The sequence below is a fragment of the Scyliorhinus canicula genome, chromosome 18 (assembly GCF_902713615.1).
Source record: "Scyliorhinus canicula chromosome 18, sScyCan1.1, whole genome shotgun sequence".
Classification (NCBI taxonomy): Eukaryota; Metazoa; Chordata; class Chondrichthyes; order Carcharhiniformes; family Scyliorhinidae; genus Scyliorhinus; species Scyliorhinus canicula.
In genome coordinates, this window is record NC_052163.1 from 79220143 (window position 1) to 79240130 (window position 19988).

The 19988-nt window shown below is 52.9% G+C and overlaps 1 protein-coding gene across 3 annotated transcripts in view; it reads right to left on the reverse strand.

The window, feature by feature from the left end:
* The window catches only part of plppr3a (phospholipid phosphatase related 3a), a 120921-nt gene that overhangs the window by 63375 nt on the left and 37558 nt on the right, over positions 1-19988 (reverse strand). The window contains exons 1-2 of one of the 3 annotated variants that reach the window (XM_038777325.1): positions 13202-13324; positions 12181-12259 (exon numbers count right to left, since the gene is read on the reverse strand). Coding sequence is in view for 2 of the 3 variants with exons in the window: in XM_038777324.1 (XP_038633252.1) it covers positions 13202-13282 (81 nt within the window). In the remaining variant the exon portion in view is untranslated. Of the gene's footprint in view, positions 1-12180; positions 12260-13201; positions 13325-19988 lie in introns of those variants that run through there. The other 2 variants (XM_038777324.1, XM_038777322.1) reach the window with 2 other exon arrangements.

Genomic DNA, 19988 nt, shown 5'->3' on the forward strand with positions numbered 1-19988 from the left:
TACAATCCTAACAGCCATTGTGAAATTGGCAGAAAGTATGTATAGTTAGGGCATGTTTACCCTCTGATATATTTGGAGTGTGATCGAATGATCAATGGAAGAACAATGCGAATATGTGGACATGGGTTACATCCCTCCCAAAAAGGAGACAGGTATGGTCTTAGTGGTGTTGCTTTCTATAAGAAGAGAAATCAGAAGTCAATTATTCTACGAGAAAAATGGTGGTTGGTTGGATAATGATTAAAATTTGGACCATCTATTAGAGTTCTTGGACAGAATCTAAAAGATGATTTGCTAAATGCCTATGAGACATGGTTAGAATTTGGTTGATTTTGGAAACCAGATGGTTATTCCATGGAAGAATAAATCATGAATTTTCCAATTAAAAATATTGATGAAATTCCCTGCTCAATACACGTGTTTAAAATGCTAGATTGTGCTAAGGTGTCACAGATAGTTTGAACTGTTAATCAGAGAGGGAGACCCGATGGGATGAGATGCCGGCTGTTGATAAAATTCCTGGCGAAATCGCGTTCGGTGATCGGCCGGAAAATCCACTTTTATGCTAGAATCGGGGGCGGTGCTGTTTTTTGCGATGCTCCGACCCCTCTTACACAGCTTACTGGAGGAGTACACCGCACACTGTTGGGACTGCCTCAGGGCCTCGCCTGAGGCCCTCCCCCGATGCTCCGTCCCCGGTGGGACAAGTCCCCGACGGCGTGGGGCGCGTGTCGTCACAACTTTCGGGAACCTCGCGTGGTGGCTGCAGACTGTGTCCAGCGTCGCCACAGTCGTGAGGGGAGCCATTCCACTGGCAGAGGGGGGGCTTCGGCGGGGGCTGGGAGGACTGGTGGAGGGTGGTCGGGGACGTGAGGGGGTTTACAGGGGGGTAGTTTTTGGCAGGCCGGGTCCATGTGCATCCGGCGCCATCCTGTAAGGCGCGGCTGCCACAGGCCACCGGCGTGCGCATGACCTGGCCATTCTGTGGCCGTATCCGTAGGTAAAGCCAGGGGTTTTATGCTGTGCGGCTGCTAGCCCCCCACTGGGCGGAGGATCGGTGTGGGGCGGGGTCAACTTTCTGTTTGGAAGACCAGATGGATCCTGCGGACATAGCCGCAGAATCAGAGATTCCAGCCCAGTCGCTTTCTTCAGGTTTATGGAACAAATGGGATATTCTGCAATGACACAAAGAATAGAGGAAGGAATGTTTGCCAAATCTTGAAATAAACCAGATACTGGACACAGGTGTCAGTGGGATAGCATCATAGAATCTCTACAGTGCAGAAGAAGGCCATTTGGCCCATCGAGTCTGTACCGACCCTCCAAAAGCACCCTACCAAGCCCACACGCACCTGTCCCCGCCCTATTCCCATAACCTCAACTAACCTTTGGACAAAAATGGGAATTTTGAACCTAACCTGCACATCTTTGGACAATGGGAGGAAACCTGAGCTCCCAGAAGAAACCCACAGACAGGGAGAGCATGCAAACTCCACACAGTCACCCAGGATCGGAATCGAACTTGGGTCCCTGGCGCTGTGAGACAGCAGTGCTGAACAGAGGATGCAGAAGAAAACTATGGAAACTAAATAAAGATGAGTGGGTGCTGAATTTTGATACTCTTGAATTGGAATTGATCACATAACAGAGAAAGATTCTCTGTGATCTCCCTCTTACATTCATAGCCCCGTCAGACATAAAAGTGCAAGTATGGGCTCAACCCTGACTAGGTTAGCTGCTGAGATAAAGGCCACAGAATAGGGCAGGAAGCAAGTCATTATTGTCAAATTTTGCTGACTGCAAATAAACGTTAGGAGAGACGAATAAGAGGCAAAACAAGGGAATTAGATAGTTGGAGAGTTTGGAGTTTATTCCGACCTAGCAGATAAGAGGCAAGCAGTTAGGCCACAGTGCCGAATTTGTGTTGAAAAAGAAATTTGTGTTGTACCAAATTGGTACAAGATGGTTGAAGTGAGGCGAACTGGTTGGGTTTTGAAGAGCGGCACATCTGGACGATCCTACAACTGGAAAAGTGATCTTGAAATGTTTTTGCACTTTTGACCTCGTATTCATGGGATTGCAGCTCAATTGACATAAGAAACACACTCCCACCACCCCCAGCAACTCCTCCCCCCCCCACCCCCCACCACCCATCCCCCGCCACCACCACCCAGAGAAAAGCGTTTCCAAGACCACCCGAAGAGACAGCCAAAATGAAAAGCTGCTTCTATGGCCTGAATGGTGCCTTAGGGGTGTGGGTGTTTTTCAATGAGATCTGCTTTGCTGAAAACAATTTCAATGAAAAGCAGATCCCACAATGATTTATTGGTATCATAAAGGAAAGCTTTTGTGCATATTTGTGCTGTAATTTGGTAATTTGGGGTGGTAGTGTGGAATTTGAGAAATGTGTTATTAATAAGATCAGAATAGAGTTTGAAAATTGAGAGTCAGGCTTGAGTAGCTTTTAAATATATTGCTGCCATTTCTCCTGCCCCGCTCGCGCAAGCACAATCCGTGTTATGGCCGGAGACTCCCGCACTGGGTTTCCCGCCAGTGACCACACTTAGAATTCCTTTGGAAGAATTGCATCCGTCGGTTTATATATTACGCAGAGTAGGTCTAGAACAAATTTAAATGAACAATCCTATTTAGAGACTGTTACTCCTATCCCAGTTAATTGTATTAGACAGAAGCAACCCGTTTCCCTTGAACACCCCTGTGTATGCGCTGGGATGATGCCAGCACACACTGGAGCTCCTGCGCATGCGACAACTCGCGCCGGCCAGCGGAGGCCCTTCAGCACCGGTTGGCGTGACGCCAAGCCCCTTCTGCACCGGCCGGCGTGGCGCAAACTACTCCCGCGCCGGTCTAGCCCCTGAAGGTGTGGAGGATTCCGACGCCGGAGTGGTTCACGCCAACTCCTTCAAGCCGGAGTTGCCCGCCCTGCCGGTTCGTGGAAAATCCCGCCCCATGTCTCACCAATTTAATTGAGTTTTTTGAAGGAGTAACCAAGAAGGTAGATGAGGGCAGTGTAGTCGGCGTCGTCCACATGGACTTTAGCAAGGTCTTTGACATGGTAACATATGGCAGGTTGTTGCATAAGGTTAAATCGCACGGATCCAGGGTGAGGTAACCAATTGGATACAAAATTGGCTTGATGACAGAAGACAAAGTGTGGTTGTACAAGATTGTTTTTCAAATTGGAGGCCTGTGACCAGGGGTGTGCCTCAGGGATCAGTGCTGGACCCACTGTTATTTATATGAATGATTTGGATGAGAATTTAGAAGGCATGGTTATTAAGTTTGTAGATGACACCAAGATTAGTGGCATGGTGGACAGTAAGAAGGTTATGTAGGATTGCAATGGGATCTTGATCAATTGGGCCAGTGGGCCGATGAATGGCAGATGGAGTTTAATTTAGATAAATGTGGGGTGATGCATTTTGGTTAATCGAATTGGGGCAGGACCTAATGTTAGGTTTGTGGAGAGTTATACAGCAAAGAGATCTTGGAGTGCAGGTTCATAGCTCCATAAAAGTGGAGTCACAGGTCAACAGGGTAGTGAAGAAGGGATTCGGCATGATTGGTTTCATTGGTCAGAACACTGAATACAGGAGTTGGGACGTATTGTTGTACAAGACATCAGTAAGGCCACACTTGGAATATTGTGTACAGTTCTGGTCACCCTATTATAGAAAGGATACTATTAAACTAGAAATAGTGCAGAAAATATTTACTTGGATGCTACTGGGCCTTGATGGTTCTGGGTATAAGGAAAGGCTGAATAGACTAGGACTTAGTCTGGGACTTTTTCCCCCCGGAGCGTAGGAGGCTTAGGGGTGATCTTATAGAGGTCTATAAAATAATGAGGAACATAGATAAGGCAGATAGTCAATGGCCGGGATTCTCCGACCCACGCCGGGTCGCAGATTCGCCGGGGGGTAGCGTGAGTCCCACCCTCGCCGGCAGCCGAATGCTCTGGCGTCGGGATTTTGGTGGGGGCGGGAATCGCTGTGCGCCGGACGGCGGCTGCTGGCAGCGGCCCCCCCGGCGATTCTCCGGCCTGCAATGGGCCGAGTGGCCATCCGTTTTCGGGGGGTCCTGCCAGCGTAAATCACAACAGGTCCTTACCGGCGGGACCTGGCTCTATGGGCGGCCTGCAGAGTCCTCGGGGGGGGATCTGGCCCTGGAGGGTGCCCCCACGGTGGCCTGGCCCGCGATCGGGGCCCACCGATCCATGGGCGGGCCTGTGCCGTGGGGGCACTCTTTCCCTCCACACCGGCCGCTGTCAACCTCCCGCCCTGGCCAGTGCGGAGAAGAACACCCCTCCGCATGCGCTGGGATGATATCAGCACGTGCTGGTGCTCCCGCGCATGCGCCAACTCGCGCCGGCCGGGAGAGGCCCTTCGGCGCCAGTTGGCGCGGTGCCAAACACTCCGGTGCCGGCCTAGCGTCTGAAGGTGCAGAGGATTCCGCACCTTCGGGGCGGCCCGACGCCGGAGTGGTTCACGCAACTCCTCGGCGCCGGAGTGACCCGCCCCGCTGGTTCGCGGAGAATCCCGCCCAATCTCTTTTCCCAAAGGTAGGGGAGTCTGAAACTAGAAGGTCCAGATTTAAGGTGAGAGTTATGGCCTCCCTCCCAGTGTAACATCCTGGACTCCCTCCCAGTGTAACACGCTGGCCTCCCTCCCAGTGTAACACGCTGGCCTCTCTCCCAGTGTAACACGCTGGCCTCCCTCCCAGTGTAACACGCTGGCATCCCTCCCAGTGTAACATGCTGGCCTCCCTCCCAGTGTAACATGCTGGCCTCCCTCCCAGTGTAACACGCTGGCCTCCCTCCCAGTGTAACATGCTGGCCTCCCTCCCAGAGCAATACACTGGCCACCACTCTGAGTGTAACACGCTGGCATCCCTCCCAGTGTAACACGCTGGCTTCCCTCCCAGAGCAACACACTGGTTTCCCACCCAGTGTAACAAGCTGGCCTCCCTCCCAGTGTAACACGTTGGCCTCCCTCCCAGAGCAACACACTGCCTTCCCTCCCAGTGTAACAAGCTGGCCTCCCTCCCAGAGCAATACACTGGCCACCACTCTGAGTGTAACACGCTGGCATCCCTCCCAGTGTAACACGCTGGCTTCCCTCCCAGAGCAACACACTGGTTTCCCTCCCAGTGTAACAAGCTGGCCTCCCACCCAGTGTAACACGTTGGCCTCCCTCCCAGAGCAACACACTGCCTTCCCTCCCAGTGTAACAAGCTGGCCTCCCTCCCAGTGCAACACACTGGCCTCCCTTCCAGAGCAACACACTGGCCTCCATCCCAGTGTAACATGCTGGCCTCCCTCCCAGTGTAACACGCTGGCCCCCCTCCCAGAGCAACACACTGGCCTGCCTCCCACAGCAACACACTAGCCTCCCTCCCAGTGTAACACGCTGGCCTCCCTCCCAGTGTAACATGCTGGCCTCCCTCCCAGTGTAACACGCTGGCCTCCCTCCCAGTGTAACATGCTGGCCTCCCTCCCAGTCCCTCCCAGTGTAACACGCTGGCCTCCATCCCAGTGTAACACGCTGGCCTCCCTCCCAGAGCAATACACTGGCCTCCCTCCCAGAGCAACACACTGCCTTCCCTCCCAGTGTAACACACTGGCCTCCCTCCCAGAGCAATACACTGGCCTGCCTCCCACAGCAACACACTAGCCTCCCTCCCAGTGTAACATGCTGGCCTCCCTCCCAGTGTAACACGCTGGCCTCCCTCCCAGTGTAACATGCTGGCCTCCCTCCCAGTGTAACATGCTGGCCTCCCTCCCAGTGTAACATCCTGGCCTCCCTCCCTGAGCAATACACTGGCTTCCCTCCCAGTGTAACAAGCTGGCCTCCCTCCCAGTGTAACATGCTGGCCTCCCTCCCAGTGTAACATCCTGGCCTCCCTCCCTGAGCAACACACTGTCTTCCTTCCCAGTGTAACACGCTGGCCTCCCTCCCAGAGCAACACACTGTCTTCCCTCCCAGTGTAACAAGCTGGCCTCCCTCCCAGTGCAACATGCTGGCCTTCCTCCCAGAGCAACACATTGGCCTCCCTCCCAGTGTAACATGCTGGCCTCCATACCAGTGTAACATGCTGGCCTCCCTCCCAGTGTAATATGCTGGCCTCCCTCCCAGTGTAACATCCTGGCCTCCCTCTCAGTGTAACACACTAGCCTCCCTCCCAGTGTAACATGCTGGCCTCCCTCCCAGTGTAACATCCTGGCCTCCCTCCCAGTGTAACACACTAGCCTCCCTCCCAGTGTAACATGCTGGCCTCCCTCCCAGTGTAACACGCTGGCCTCCCTCCCAGTGTAACACGCTGGCCTCCCTCCCAGTGTAACATGCTGGCCTCCCTCCCAGTGTAACACGCTGGCCTCCCTCCCAGTGTAAGATGCTGGCCTCCCTCCCAGTCCCTCCCAGTGTAACACACTGGTCTCCATCCCAGTGTAACACGCTGGCCTCCCTCCCAGAGCAACACACTGGTTTCCCTCCCAGTGTAACAAGCTGGCCTCCCTCCCAGTGTAACACGTTGGCCTCCCTCCCAGAGCAACACACTGCCTTCCCTCCCAGTGTAACAAGCTGGCCTCCCTCCCAGTGCAACACACTGGCCTCCCTTCCAGAGCAACACACTGGCCTCCATCCCAGTGTAACATGCTGGCCTCCCTCCCAGTGTAACACGCTGGCCCCCCTCCCAGAGCAACACACTGGCCTGCCTCCCACAGCAACACACTAGCCTCCCTCCCAGTGTAACACGCTGGCCTCCCTCCCAGTGTAACATGCTGGCCTCCCTCCCAGTGTAACACGCTGGCCTCCCTCCCAGTGTAACATGCTGGCCTCCCTCCCAGTCCCTCCCAGTGTAACACGCTGGCCTCCATCCCAGTGTAACACGCTGGCCTCCCTCCCAGAGCAATACACTGGCCTCCACTCTGAGTGTAACATGCTGGCATCCCTCCCAGTGTAACACGCTGGCCTCTCTCCCAGAGCAACACACTGGCTTCCCTCCCAGTGTAACAAGCTGGCCTCCCTCCCAGTGTAACACAGTGGCCTCCCTCCCAGAGCAACACACTGCCTTCCCTCCCAGTGTAACACACTGGCCTCCCTCCCAGAGCAATACACTGGCCTGCCTCCCACAGCAACACACTAGCCTCCCTCCCAGTGTAACATGCTGGCCTCCCTCCCAGTGTAACACGCTGGCCTCCCTCCCAGTGTAACATGCTGGCCTCCCTCCCAGTGTAACATGCTGGCCTCCCTCCCAGTGTAACATCCTGGCCTCCCTTCCTGAGCAATACACTGGCTTCCCTCCCAGTGTAACAAGCTGGCCTCCCTCCCAGTGTAACATGCTGGCCTCCCTCCCAGTGTAACATCCTGGCCTCCCTCCCTGAGCAACACACTGTCTTCCTTCCCAGTGTAACACGCTGGCCTCCCTCCCAGAGCAACACACTGTCTTCCCTCCCAGTGTAACAAGCTGGCCTCCCTCCCAGTGCAACATGCTGGCCTTCCTCCCAGAGCAACACATTGGCCTCCCTCCCAGTGTAACATGCTGGCCTCCATACCAGTGTAACCTGCTGGCCTCCCTCCCAGTGTAACACGCTGGCCTCCCTCCCAGTGTAATATGCTGGCCTCCCTCCCAGTGTAACATCCTGGCCTCCCTCTCAGTGTAACACACTAGCCTCCCTCCCAGTGTAACATGCTGGCCTCCCTCCCAGTGTAACATCCTGGCCTCCCTCCCAGTGTAACACACTAGCCTCCCTCCCAGTGTAACATGCTGGCCTCCCTCCCAGTGTAACACGCTGGCCTCCCTCCCAGTGTAACACGCTGGCCTCCCTCCCAGTGTAACATGCTGGCCTCCCTCCCAGTGTAACACGCTGGCCTCCCTCCCAGTGTAACATGCTGGCCTCCCTCCCAGTGTAACACGCTGGCCTCCCTCCCAGTGTAAGATGCTGGCCTCCCTCCCAGTCCCTCCCAGTGTAACACACTGGTCTCCATCCCAGTGTAACACGCTGGCCTCCCTCCCAGAGCAATACACTGGCCTGCCTCCCACAGCAACACACTAGCCTCCCTCCCAGTGTAACACGCTGGCCTCCCTCCCAGTGTAACACACTAGCCTCCCTCCCAGTGTAACATGCTGGCCTCCCTCCCAGTGTAACACGCTGGCCTCCCTCCCAGTGTAACACGCTGGCCTCCCTACCAGTGTAACATGCTGGCCTCCCTCCCAGTGTAACATGCTGGCCTCCCTCCCAGTGTAAGATCCTGGCCTGCCTCTCAGTGTAACATGCTGGCCTCCCTCCCAGTGTAACATCCTGGCCTCCCTCCCTGAGCAATACACTGGCTTCCCTCCCAGTGTAACAAGCTGGCCTCCCTCCCAGTGTAACACGCTGGCCTCCCTCCCTGAGCAATACACTGGCTTCCCTCCCAGTGTAACAAGTTGGCCTCCCTCCCAGTGTAACACGCTGGCCTCCCTCCCAGAGCAACACACTGTCTTCCCTCCCAGTGTAACAAGCTGGCCTCCCTCCCAGCGCAACACGCTGGCCTTCCTCCCAGAGCAAACACATTGGCCTCCCTCCCAGTGTAACATGCTGGCCTCCATACCAGTGTAACATGCTGGCCTCCCTCCCAGTGTAACACGCTGGCCTCCCTCCCAGTGTAACACGCTGGCCTCCCTCCCAGTGTAACACGCTGGCCTCCCTCCCAGTGTAACACGCTGGCCTCCCTCCCAGTGTAACATCCTGGCCTCCCTCCCAGTGTAACACGCTGGCCTCCCTCCCAGTGTAACACGCTGGCCTCCCTCCCAGTGTAACATCCTGGCCTCCCTCTCAGTGTAACACACTAGCCTCCCTCCCAGTGTAACATGCTGGCCTCCCTCCCAGTGTAACATCCTGGCCTCCCTCTCAGTGTAACACACTAGCCTCCCTCCCAGTGTAACATGCTGGCCTCCCTCCCAGTGTAACACGCTGGCCTCCCTCCCAGTGTAACACGCTGGCCTCCCTCCCAGTGTAACATGCTGGCCTCCCTCCCAGTCCCTCCCAGTGTAACACGCTGGCCTCCCTCCCAGTGTAACATCCTGGCCTCCCTCCCAGTGTAACACGCTGGCCTCCCTCCCTGAGCAATACACTGGCTTCCCTCCCAGTGTAACAAGCTGGCCTCCCTCCCAGTGTAACACGCTGGCCTCCCTCCCAGAGCAACACACTGTCTTCCCTCCCAGTGTAACAAGCTGGCCTCCCTCCCAGTGCAACACGCTGGCCTTCCTCCCAGAGCAACACATTGGCCTCCCTCCCAGTGTAACATGCTGGCCTCCATCCCAGTGTAACATGCTGGCCTCCCTCCCAGTGTAACACGCTGGCCTCCCTCCCAGAGCAACACACTGGCCTGCCTCCCACAGCAACACACTAGCCTCCCTCCCAGTGCAACACGCTGGCCTCCCTCCCAGTGTAACATGCTGGCCTCCCTCCCAGTGTAACATGCTGGCCTCCCTCCCAGTGTAACATGCTGGCCTCCCTCCCAGTGTAACACGCTGGCCTCCATCCCAGTGTAACAAGCTGGCCTACCTCCCAGAGCCACACACTGGCCTCCACTCTGAGTGTAACATGCTGGCATCCCTCCCAGTGTAACACGCTGGCCTCCCTCCCAGAGCAATACACTGGCTTCCCTCCCAGTGTAACAAGCTGGCTTCCCTCCCAGTGTAACAGGCTGGCCTCCCTCCCAGTGTAACATGGTGGCCTCCCTCCCAGTGTAACATGGTGGCCTCCCTCCCAGTGTAACATGGTGGCCTCCCTCCCAGTGTAACATGGTGGCCTCCCTCCCAGTGTAACAGGCTGGCCTCCCTCCCAGTGTAACATGCTGGCCTGCCTCCCACAGCAACACACTAGCCTCCCTCCCAGTGTAACATGCTGGCCTCCCACCCAGTGTAACATGCTGGCCTCCCTCCCAGTGTAACATCCTGGCCTCCCTCCCAGTGTAACATGCTGGCCTCCCTCCCAGTGTAACATGCTGGCTTCCCTCCCAGTGTAACATCCTGGCCTCCCTCCCAGTGTAACATGCTGGCCTCCCTCCCAGTGTAACATGCTGGCCTCCCATCCAGTGTAACATGCTGGCCTCCCTCCCAGTGTAACACGCTGGCCTCCTTCCCAGTGTAACACGCTGGCCTCCCTCCCAGTGTAACACGCTGGCCTCCATCCCAGTGTAACACACTGGCCTCCCTCCCAGTGTAACACGCTGGCCTCCCTCCCAGTGTAACACGCTGGCCTCCCTCCTAGTGTAACATGCTGGCCTCCCTCCCAGTGTAACACGCTGGCCTCCCTCCCAGTGTAACATGGTGGCCTCCCTACCAGTGTAACATGCTGGCCTCCCTTCCAGTGTAAAACGCTGGCCTCCCCCCCAGTGTAACACGCTGGCCTCCCCCCCAGTGTAACATGCTGGCCTCCCTCCCAGTGTAACACGCTGGCCTCCCTCCCAGTGTAACATGCTGGCCTCCCTCCCAGTGTAACACGCTGGCCTCCCTCCCAGTGTAACACGCTCGCCTCCCTCCCAGTGTAACATGCTGGCCTCCATCCCAGTGTAACATGCTGGCCTCCCTACCAGTGTTAGGCGCTGGCCTCCCTCCCAGTGTTAGACGCTGGCCTCGCACTCAGTGTATCAACATCAGAGTATCTTTAGGATCTCTGCCAGTAATATCAAGGAGTTTCAGTTCAATGATGGATCAAAACAATGAGGGGGGAGACTGGTCTTTGGTGGTGGCACAGATGGTGGTGGGCATCCATTTTATCCTATGCCTGATTTCCGGAGCAGCTGTAAAACAGGCTGGAGATTCACCATTGTATGTTTTCCCAGACTGCCCAAGACCAACTCCGTCCCTGATGAAACCATGCTCAAGCTAGTGATAGGATGGTTGCCATAGCGATCTGAGTAGACTTATTGGGGAATTGGGGGAGTGGGCTGCAATGGGAGTCTCTCTCAAATATTCACCCATGACTGTGGCCAATAGAGTTCAGTGTGAAGGAGTAAGAAATGAAATGAAAATAAAAATCGCTTATTGTCACGAGTAGGCTCCAATGAAGTTACTGTGAAAAGCCCCTAGTCGCCATATTCCGGCGCCTGTCCGGGGAGGCTGGTACGGGAATTGAACCGTGCTGCTGGCCTGCTTTGTTTGCTTTAAAAGCCAACGATTTAGCCCAGTAAGCTAAACCAGCCCATAAGAGATCATCAAATTTGGAAACAAGAAAGCTAATTTGGAGAGTTTTCTGAATGGTGAGAAATTTGGAGATGTAAAGAAGAAAGCGATTTGGGAGTCCAAGTACATATCATTTAAAGTTCATAGTCATGTTTAAAAATCAATCGAAAAGATTGAAGGAATGTTGGCTGTTATCTCAAAGGGGCCAGATTTTACATGGATGGATGTGATGCTGTTGTACAGAGGCCTAGTAAGACCCCAGTTGTTGTGCTGTGCTTGGCTTTCAGCATTACACCTGCGGAAGGATATAGTGACAGAGCAGATTCAGCAGAATACTATGCCTTCAGCAGAAAAGCGGAACAAATCTTGAGAAAACGGAGCACTGCATGGATGATCGGAGGGCCCCAGGTAATACTACAATGACCTTTGCCAAGCAACCAGTTCTCTTCATTTATTCTCGGAATGGGTTCATTTGACAAAGATCCGGCATTGGGCACTGGCCTCCTCTCTCTGCGAAGACTATCACAAGTTAAGTCCCACCCCCTGCCCTTCCATTCTTAACCTATGCCAGCTTGTAATGACAGACATCTCGGCCGAGCCTCCATTTGCAGGGTAGTCTATAGGACTCGGTATTAGTTCGCTGGGCCACTACTCTCTCCCCTGACTGCATCAGCTTGTGAGAGATGAGGGAAGCTACGCAATCCTGGACTGGTACATTCATTTATTTCATTGAGTGATGGAGTAGGTTCTTACAGTCATTATTCAATGTCAGCAAACCCTCCCTCATTTACACTGAAGTTGTATTTTTGAATATCATTGCCTGTGGCCAACTGATCACTCATTCATCACCAAATTGGGCTAATTGACCTAATCTTTCACCTTATTTTTAAGTGCCAGACATTTGCTTAACTAAAGCTCTGTTAAGATGTGAGGCGTGTATGTTATATTGGCAGGGTCAGTAAAGCCAAACAGGAATTCATGAAGAACTCTTACCCACGGGATAGCTTAAATGTGATGCTCATTACCATGTGGCGTGGTTGTCGAGATTGGTATTGATCCTTTTAAGGGGACGCTAGAATAGAAAAAGAGACAGAAAGGAACAGGAAGATATGCTGATGGGGTTAGATGAAAGGGGGGTGGGGGGGGGGGGGGGGGGGGGGGGGGGGTGGCTTGTGTGGAGTATAAACGCCATCCTTGACCAGTTGGGCTGAGTGGCCAATTTATGTCTTATGGACTGGATGTAATTCCATGCAACGTGAGATTTGTTTTTATATAGTGTTTGCATTCTGTCAAGTCTGACTGCCCATTGTGCCAGCGGTACATCAATTAGTGACTCTCTCCTCTGAGTCAGAAAGTCTCACCCCACAGGTTTCAGTGCATAATCTAGGGTGAAACTCCAGTGCAGCACTGAGGGAGTGCCGCACTGTCGGAGGTGGCATCATTCAGATGTCAGGGCAGATGGGGCTTTGGTTTTCTCGCGCAAATGTGAAAGATCCCGTGGCACTATTTTTGAAAAAGAACAGGCGTGTTTACAATCTATACAATATCTGGCCCTCAGCCGTCATTACCGAAAACAGATTGGCTTCCCACTGTTGCATTGTAGTTAATGGAATCTTGCTGTGCACAAATCGATTGAAAATTTTCCTACATTAAAACAGTGACTGCACTTCAAAAGTAATGATTGGCTTTACAGTGCTTTAGGATGGCCTGGGGAAACACTGCATCAATAATTTATTTCTTTTGCATGTCCACTGCAGTGTAAGCAGTCTAGTTTCTGAATGCAGTGCGCACATCAGCAGCCTGAGAATAGACTTTGCAATTAGGGTTTATCGAAATGGCAGGCTTTGAACGAAGCACCAGCTTGTGTGTGTGTGTGTGTGTAAAACGCAGAGGGGACTGAATGGAAAATTATATGTTGAATGAAGGTTATGCTGTCAGAAAGTCACTGTTCTCTCCTGTACTGTTTGGCTACAGGTTGCACTATTTACCTGCACTATCCAGCCACTTGGCTTACCTCAACAAAGTAGAAACAGGGAAGCAGGGTCATGCTGTCCTTCGAGAGCTTCTTCTTCTGCATTTCCTTCGCAGAGATCATTCTGACACTTCCTGCTACAAGACAAGGAGCAAGTCACATATCCTGCACAGAGAAAGAAGAGTTGATTCAATTCCATTCCACTGACAATACAACTAGATTTGCCCCATGGTGTGATGTGTCTTTTGAATGCTGACATATCAAGTAATGTATACTCTAATCATTATAGCATGTTCATTACTCCTCCATGTTGAACACAACCTGGAAATAGCACTGAGGATGGTGAGGGTACAGAGTGTATTCTGGGTTGGGGGCTTCAATGTGCGTCAGCTACATTTACGGGACCACCCCCAACCCCTGGATCTGAAGGCCGAATCCCATGCCTCGCACACACTCTCTTCCTCCCCTTCCCTCACACACATTCTCTCTTCCTCCCCATCCCTCACAAACACTCACTTTTCTTCCCCTTCCCTCACACACTCTCTTCCTCCCTTCCTGCACAAACACTCAATCTTCCTCCCCTCCCCTCACAAACACGCTATATTCCCCCCATCCCTCACACACATTCTCTTCCTCCCTTCCCACATAAACATTCCATCTTCCTCCCCTCCCCTTGCAAAAACTCCATCTTCCCCCCACCCCTCGCACACATTCTTTCTTCCTCCACTCCCCTCGCAAACACTCCATATTCCTCTCCTCCCCTCACAAATACTCCATCTTCCCCCCCACCCCTCACACACACTCTCTCTCTTTCTCCACTCCCCTCGCAAACACTCCGTCTTCAACCCCAACCCTCAAACACACACTCTCTCTTCCTCCCCATCCCTCACGAACACTCACTTTTCTTCCCCTTCCCTCACACACTCTCTTCCTCCCTTCCTGCACAAACACTCAATCTTCCTCCCCTCCCCTCACAAACACTCTATATTCCCCCCATCCCTCACACACACTCTCTTCCTCCCTTCCCACATAAACATTCCATCTTCCCCCCCCACCCCTCACACACACTCTCTCTCTTTCTCCACTCCCCTCGCACACTCCATATTCCTCTCCTCCCGGCACAAATACACACTCTCTCTTCCTCCCCTCCCCTCGCAAACACTTCATCTTCCTCCTCTACACTTGCAACCACTCCACCTTTCCTGCACCCCTCACATACACTCTCTCTTCCCCCCATACCCCTCACACTTATGGTCTCCTCCTGTCCCACCACCAGTGGTTTACTGGGATATTCTGAGGTACAGGAGCTCTGAGAAAATGTGTTGCCCATATAATTTCTCAATAATTCATTACGTTCAATTCCTATGTAAAGGTAAAGACGGCATAGTCCCAGATAACCATAGGCTGCTTTCCCCTTTGAGGGGAGAGAGCTGACTGGTGGTGATTTAATCTGAGGATCACCATACCTCAGGTGATGGGCAAGGTCGAGAAGATGAAGCCTTCATGAATAACTCAGTAGGTACAGGAATTTAACCCGCACTGCTGGCCTCACTCTGCATCACAAACCATCTATCTACACAACTGCGCTGAACTGGCCCCCTATGTATTAATCAATTGAGTCCCCAGACATCAGTAAAACAATGCCTTTTAAGTGAAAAATATTAGTGCCAGTTGGAATTTTATTTTGAACTATGAATCATTGAATCATTAGACTTTAGCAAATCCATCATGCAACAGTTTAATTATATAATTCAAGGTTATTAAAATATGAATTGCAGAACTTTACTTACAAGATGTGGAACAAAACTGGGTAAATCAAGTTAAGATACAGATCAGCCATAATGGCAGAACAAGCTCAAGGGGCTGAATGGCCTACTCTGTTCATCTGTTCCTCTCTCAATATTAATGAATGGAGTTTGGTACATGTGTGTAAGCATTTCTGCATCAAGATCTTTCTCTAGTCAATTCAAACCAGTCCAGATCTCAAAAAACTATTAGTCAGCTAAATCAATGCTCGCACATTACCTCTCTGATTTCTTACAGCATTCAAGGTCAAGTGCTATCAGGTCCAGCAAACTGGTCAATCTTCAACCTCATCAATCTCAAACCAAGCTAAGGCCATTTATGCATTTGCATTCAAGGAGTCAATACATAAGGCATTTGTACTTACTGTTGTATCGTCTTCAATAGTTAAAATGAATGCAAAACATATGTAATTACATTTCAGGCATATACGACTCCTCAATCCAAACAATCATATTAAATCTTTCAAAGGACCTGTGGGGCTTTTCTGATGAAGCTTAACCATGGGAATGCCCCCTGATATCTATTTTGGAATTCAATTGTGTCTTTAGTTATCTTCAGCTGTATTTGATACCTGTACATGCAATCTTGCCAATTTTTTATACTTGGTGAAATATTTATTTTGGAGGCGACTTTCTGACAATTTATGTTCACATCCATTACTTTTCAACATGTTCAGTGAGAAAGGAATTCTTGCCTGCACCCTCAACTAACCTTTCCCTGCCATACTATCCATTGAATAAGTTAACAGACCCGAATTTCTCACCAATTATCACTGTTTAATCATATTAATAGTTAATTTTAGGTATAATAATAATATAATAATCTTTATTGTCACAAGTAGGCTTACATTAACACTGCAATGAGGAGGTTACTGTGAAAATCCAGTAGTCGCCACACTCCAGCACCAGTTCAGGTACACAGAGGGAGAATTCAGATATCTAATTAACCTAGCAGCACGTCTTTCGGGACTTGTGCGTGGAAACCGGAGCACCCAGAGGATACCCATGCAGCCATGGGGAGAACATGCAGACTCCACACAGACAGTGACCCATGCGGGAATCGAACCTGGGATCCCGGTGCCGTGAAGCAAAAGTGCTAACCACTGTGTTGCCGTGCCACCCATATCATGTATATGCATCATGTATTGTGGATATGCTTCAAATAGCATAAATGAAGTGATTGACAAAACTTCTGGGATCTAAAGAAAGTGAGGTTATGGTAGGCGAAAGAGTGGGGACGGGGTGAAGATGGAGGGATGGGGGCTGAGAGATGGGGGCTGGAGCGGTGAACGGGGGGTACAGAAGGTTAAATGGCTCTATCGTGACAGCCGCTTCGGCTCGTGCTCCACGTTAGAGATGTCTGGCTAATAGGAGTCAGCCTGGTTCGATATCACCATAGGCACCCTAATCAAATCAAGAAACGGGTGCAAAAAGCTATGTTTCAGACCAGGAACAAAGATGGAAGATGGGGAGGGTGTCTTTATGTGTGGGCAGGGTGGTCTGTGTGCACGAGTGGGAAGGATGTCTGAGTGCGCGGGGAAGGTGTCTGTGTGTGTGTGTGTGCAGGCAGGGTGTGTGTGTGAACGAGCAGGGTATCTGTGTGTGTGTGCAGGCAGGGTGTGTGTATGCACGAGCAGGGTGTCTGTGTGTGCAGGCAGGGTGTGTGTGTGCGCGAGCAGGGTATCTGTTTGTGTGTGCGTGTGCAGCAGGGTGTGTGTGTGCGCGAGCAGGGTATCTGTGTGTGTGTGCAGGCAGGGTGTGTGTGTGCGCGAGCAGGGTATCTGTGTGTGTGTGAGTGCAGGCAGGGTGTGTGTGCGCGAGCAGGGTATCTTTGTGTGTGTGTGTGTGTGTGTGCAGGCAGGGTGTGTGTATGCACGAGCAGGGTGTCTGTGTGTGCAGGCAGGGTGTGTGTGTGCGCGAGCAGGGTATCTGTGTGTGTGTGCGTGTGCAGCAGGGTGTGTGTGTGCGCGAGCAGGGTATCTGTGCATGTGTGTGTGTGCAGGCAGGGTGTGGGTGTGCGCGAGCAGGGTATCTGTGTGTGTGTGTGTGCAGGCAGGGTGTGTGTGCGCGAGCAGGGTATCTGTGTGTGTGTGTGTGTGTGCAGGTAGGGTGTGTGTGTGATGGAACCATCAATTCTACGGACATGTGCTTGTAGGATTAGAATAGCGGTTTTAATATACTTACAACAGAGCCAGCCTCTACGCATTTGAACTTTCGATGAACTGGCCGGCTGGCTCTGTGGCACGGGTCTTTATACAGCAGCTCCAGGGGGAGGAGTTCTGGGCGGAGCCAAGGGGGGAGCCCAGTACAAACTCTTGAGTACTCCCAGAGCTACTCCCCCTGGTGGTCAGGTAGTGCAACTGCACTTACAATATCGATACATATACGATGGGAACAGAGTGACATTGGTAACTTACAATACCGTGTGAATCTCATTCACCACATTCACCCCCAGTGAAAAAAATCAAGTCCGGCGGGGGTGGTGGCTCACAGAGTTAGTCTGTCCGGTGGACGAATTGTTCGTTGCGATCTGCGGAGCACTGGGGTTGCAGCCTCTTGCGGTGGCTGGGTGGGTGTTGGGAGCTGGGGTACGATGGCAGACTCCGGGGCGGGTCTCGTCCAAACTTCATATACCTCTGGCTCGACCGGAGACTGGGGGCGCTGGGGGCGGGCTGGTGCTGGCGCGTGGAACAGGTGGGGCGAGCTTGCGGAATCGGGGGCGCGAGGGGGCGGCTGCATAGGGAACGGGGTAAGGGGTTCCTCAGTGGGGGTAGGGGGGGGCTGGATCCAGCGGGTGCCAGGTCTCGAAGGGATACTGTGTCCTGGCGACCGTCCGGGAACTCCACAAATGCGTACTGAGGTTGGAATGGAGGAGGTGCACCTTTTCAACAAGGGGGTCGGTTTTGTGTGCCCTGACGTGCTTCCTCAGGAGAACTGGGCCCGGTGTCCTCAGCCATGCCGGAAGTGAGACCCCGTGGTGGTGCCCCTGGAAAAAATGAAGAGCCGCTCGTGAGGGGTTTGATTGGTCGCTGTACAGAGGAGTGATCTAATTGCGTGGAGCGTGTCTGGGAGGACGTCTTGCCATTGGGAGACTTGGAGTTTTTTAGACCGAAGGGTCAGTACGACGGTCTTCCAGACCGTCGCGTTCTCCCTCTCTACCTGCCCGTTCCCCCTGGGCTCATAGCTTGTAGTCCTGCTCGAGGCGATGCCCTTGTCGAGCAGGTACCGATGCAGCTCGTCGCTCATAAAGGACGAATCCCGGTCGCTGTGCACGTAGCTGGGGAAACCGAACAGGGTGAAGACACTATGCAAGGCCCTAATGACTGTGTGGGAGGTCATATCGGGTCATGGGATGGCGAAGGGGAATCGGGAGAACTCGTCTATGATGTTGAGAAAATAAATTTTCTTGTTAGTGGAGGGGAGTGGCCCTTTGAAATCGATCGCAAGGCGTTCAAAGGGCCTAGAAGCCTTGACCAGGTGGGCCCTGTCTGGTCTATAGAAGTGCGGTTTGCACTCTGCACAGATCGGGCAGTCCCTGGTGACCGCTTTTACCTCCTCGTTGGAGAAAGGCAGGTTTCGGGCTCTGATGTAGTGGGCTAGCTGGGTGACCCCTGGATGGCAGAGGTCATCGTGGATGGCTTTCAGACGGCTGATCTGCGCGCTGGCGCATGTCCCGTGGGATAGGGCATCCGAGGGCTCGTTGAGCTTCCCCGGTCAATATTTAATATCGTAACTATAGGTGGAGAGTTCGATCCTCCACCAAAGGATTTTATCGTTTTTTATTTTGCCCCTTTGCTAGTTGTCAAACATAAAGGCAACCGATCGTTGGTCGGTGATGAGGGTGAACCTCCTACCTGCGAGGTAGTGCCTCCAGTGACGAACAGCCTCCACGATGGCTTGTGCTTCCTTCTCGACTGAGGAGTGTCGGAGTTCTGAAGCGGATAGGGTACGGGAGAAAAATGCAACGGGCCTCCCTGCCTGATTTAAAGTGGCTGCTAGAGCTACCTCTGAGGCGTCGCTCTCAACCTGAAAGGGAGTAGATTCATCCACCGCCCGCATGGCTGCTTTGGCGATGTCCTCCTTGATGTAGCTGAAGGCCTGGCGCGCCTCAGCTGACAGGGGAAGTCGTGTGGCCTTAAAGAGTGAGCGGGCTTTGTCCGCATATTGATGTACCCACTGGGCGTTGTATGAAAAGAACCCCAAGCAACGTTTGAGGGCCTTGGGACAATAAGGGAGGGGGAGTTCTAAGAGCATGCGGTCCGGGTCTGGGCCCAGGACTCCGTTCTCCACGACGTAGCCGAGGATGGCCAGTCTGTTTGTGCGGAAAACGCATTTCTCCTTGTTATAAGTGAGGTTTAATTTCTGTGCCGTTTGGAGAAAACGGTGGAGGTTGGCGTCGTGGTCCTGCTGGTCATAGCTGCAGATGGTAACATTGTCCAGATACGGAAACGTGGCCCACAGCCCGTACTGGTCTACCATTCGGTCCATTGCTCGTTGGAACACCGAAACCCCGTTAGTGACGCCGAAGGGAACCCGGAGGAAATGGAAGAGGCGGCCATCGGCCTCGAATGCCGTGTAGTGGCGGTCCTCCGGGCGGATTGGGAGCTGGTGGTATGCAGACTTCAGATCCACCTTGGAAAATAGCCGATATTGGGCGATCTGGTTAACCATGTCTGCAATTCTGGGGAGGGGATACGCGTCTAGGAGTGTAAAGCGATTTATGGTCTGACTATAGTCGAAAACCATGCAAAATGTTTCCCCGGTCTTGACGACCACCACCTGAGCTCACCAGGGACTATTACTGGTCTCTATGATCCCCTCACTGAGCAGCCGTCGGACCTCCGATCGGATAAAGACCCTATCCTGTTGGCTGTATTGCCTGCTGCGAGTAGCTACTGGTTTGCAATCTGGAGTGAGATTGGCGAAGAGAGGAGGGGGGGGGGAGATGTGCAGCGTGGCTAGGCTGCAGATAGTGAGTGGGGGCAGGGGCCCGCCGAAGCTGAGGGTGAGGCTCTTGAGGTTGC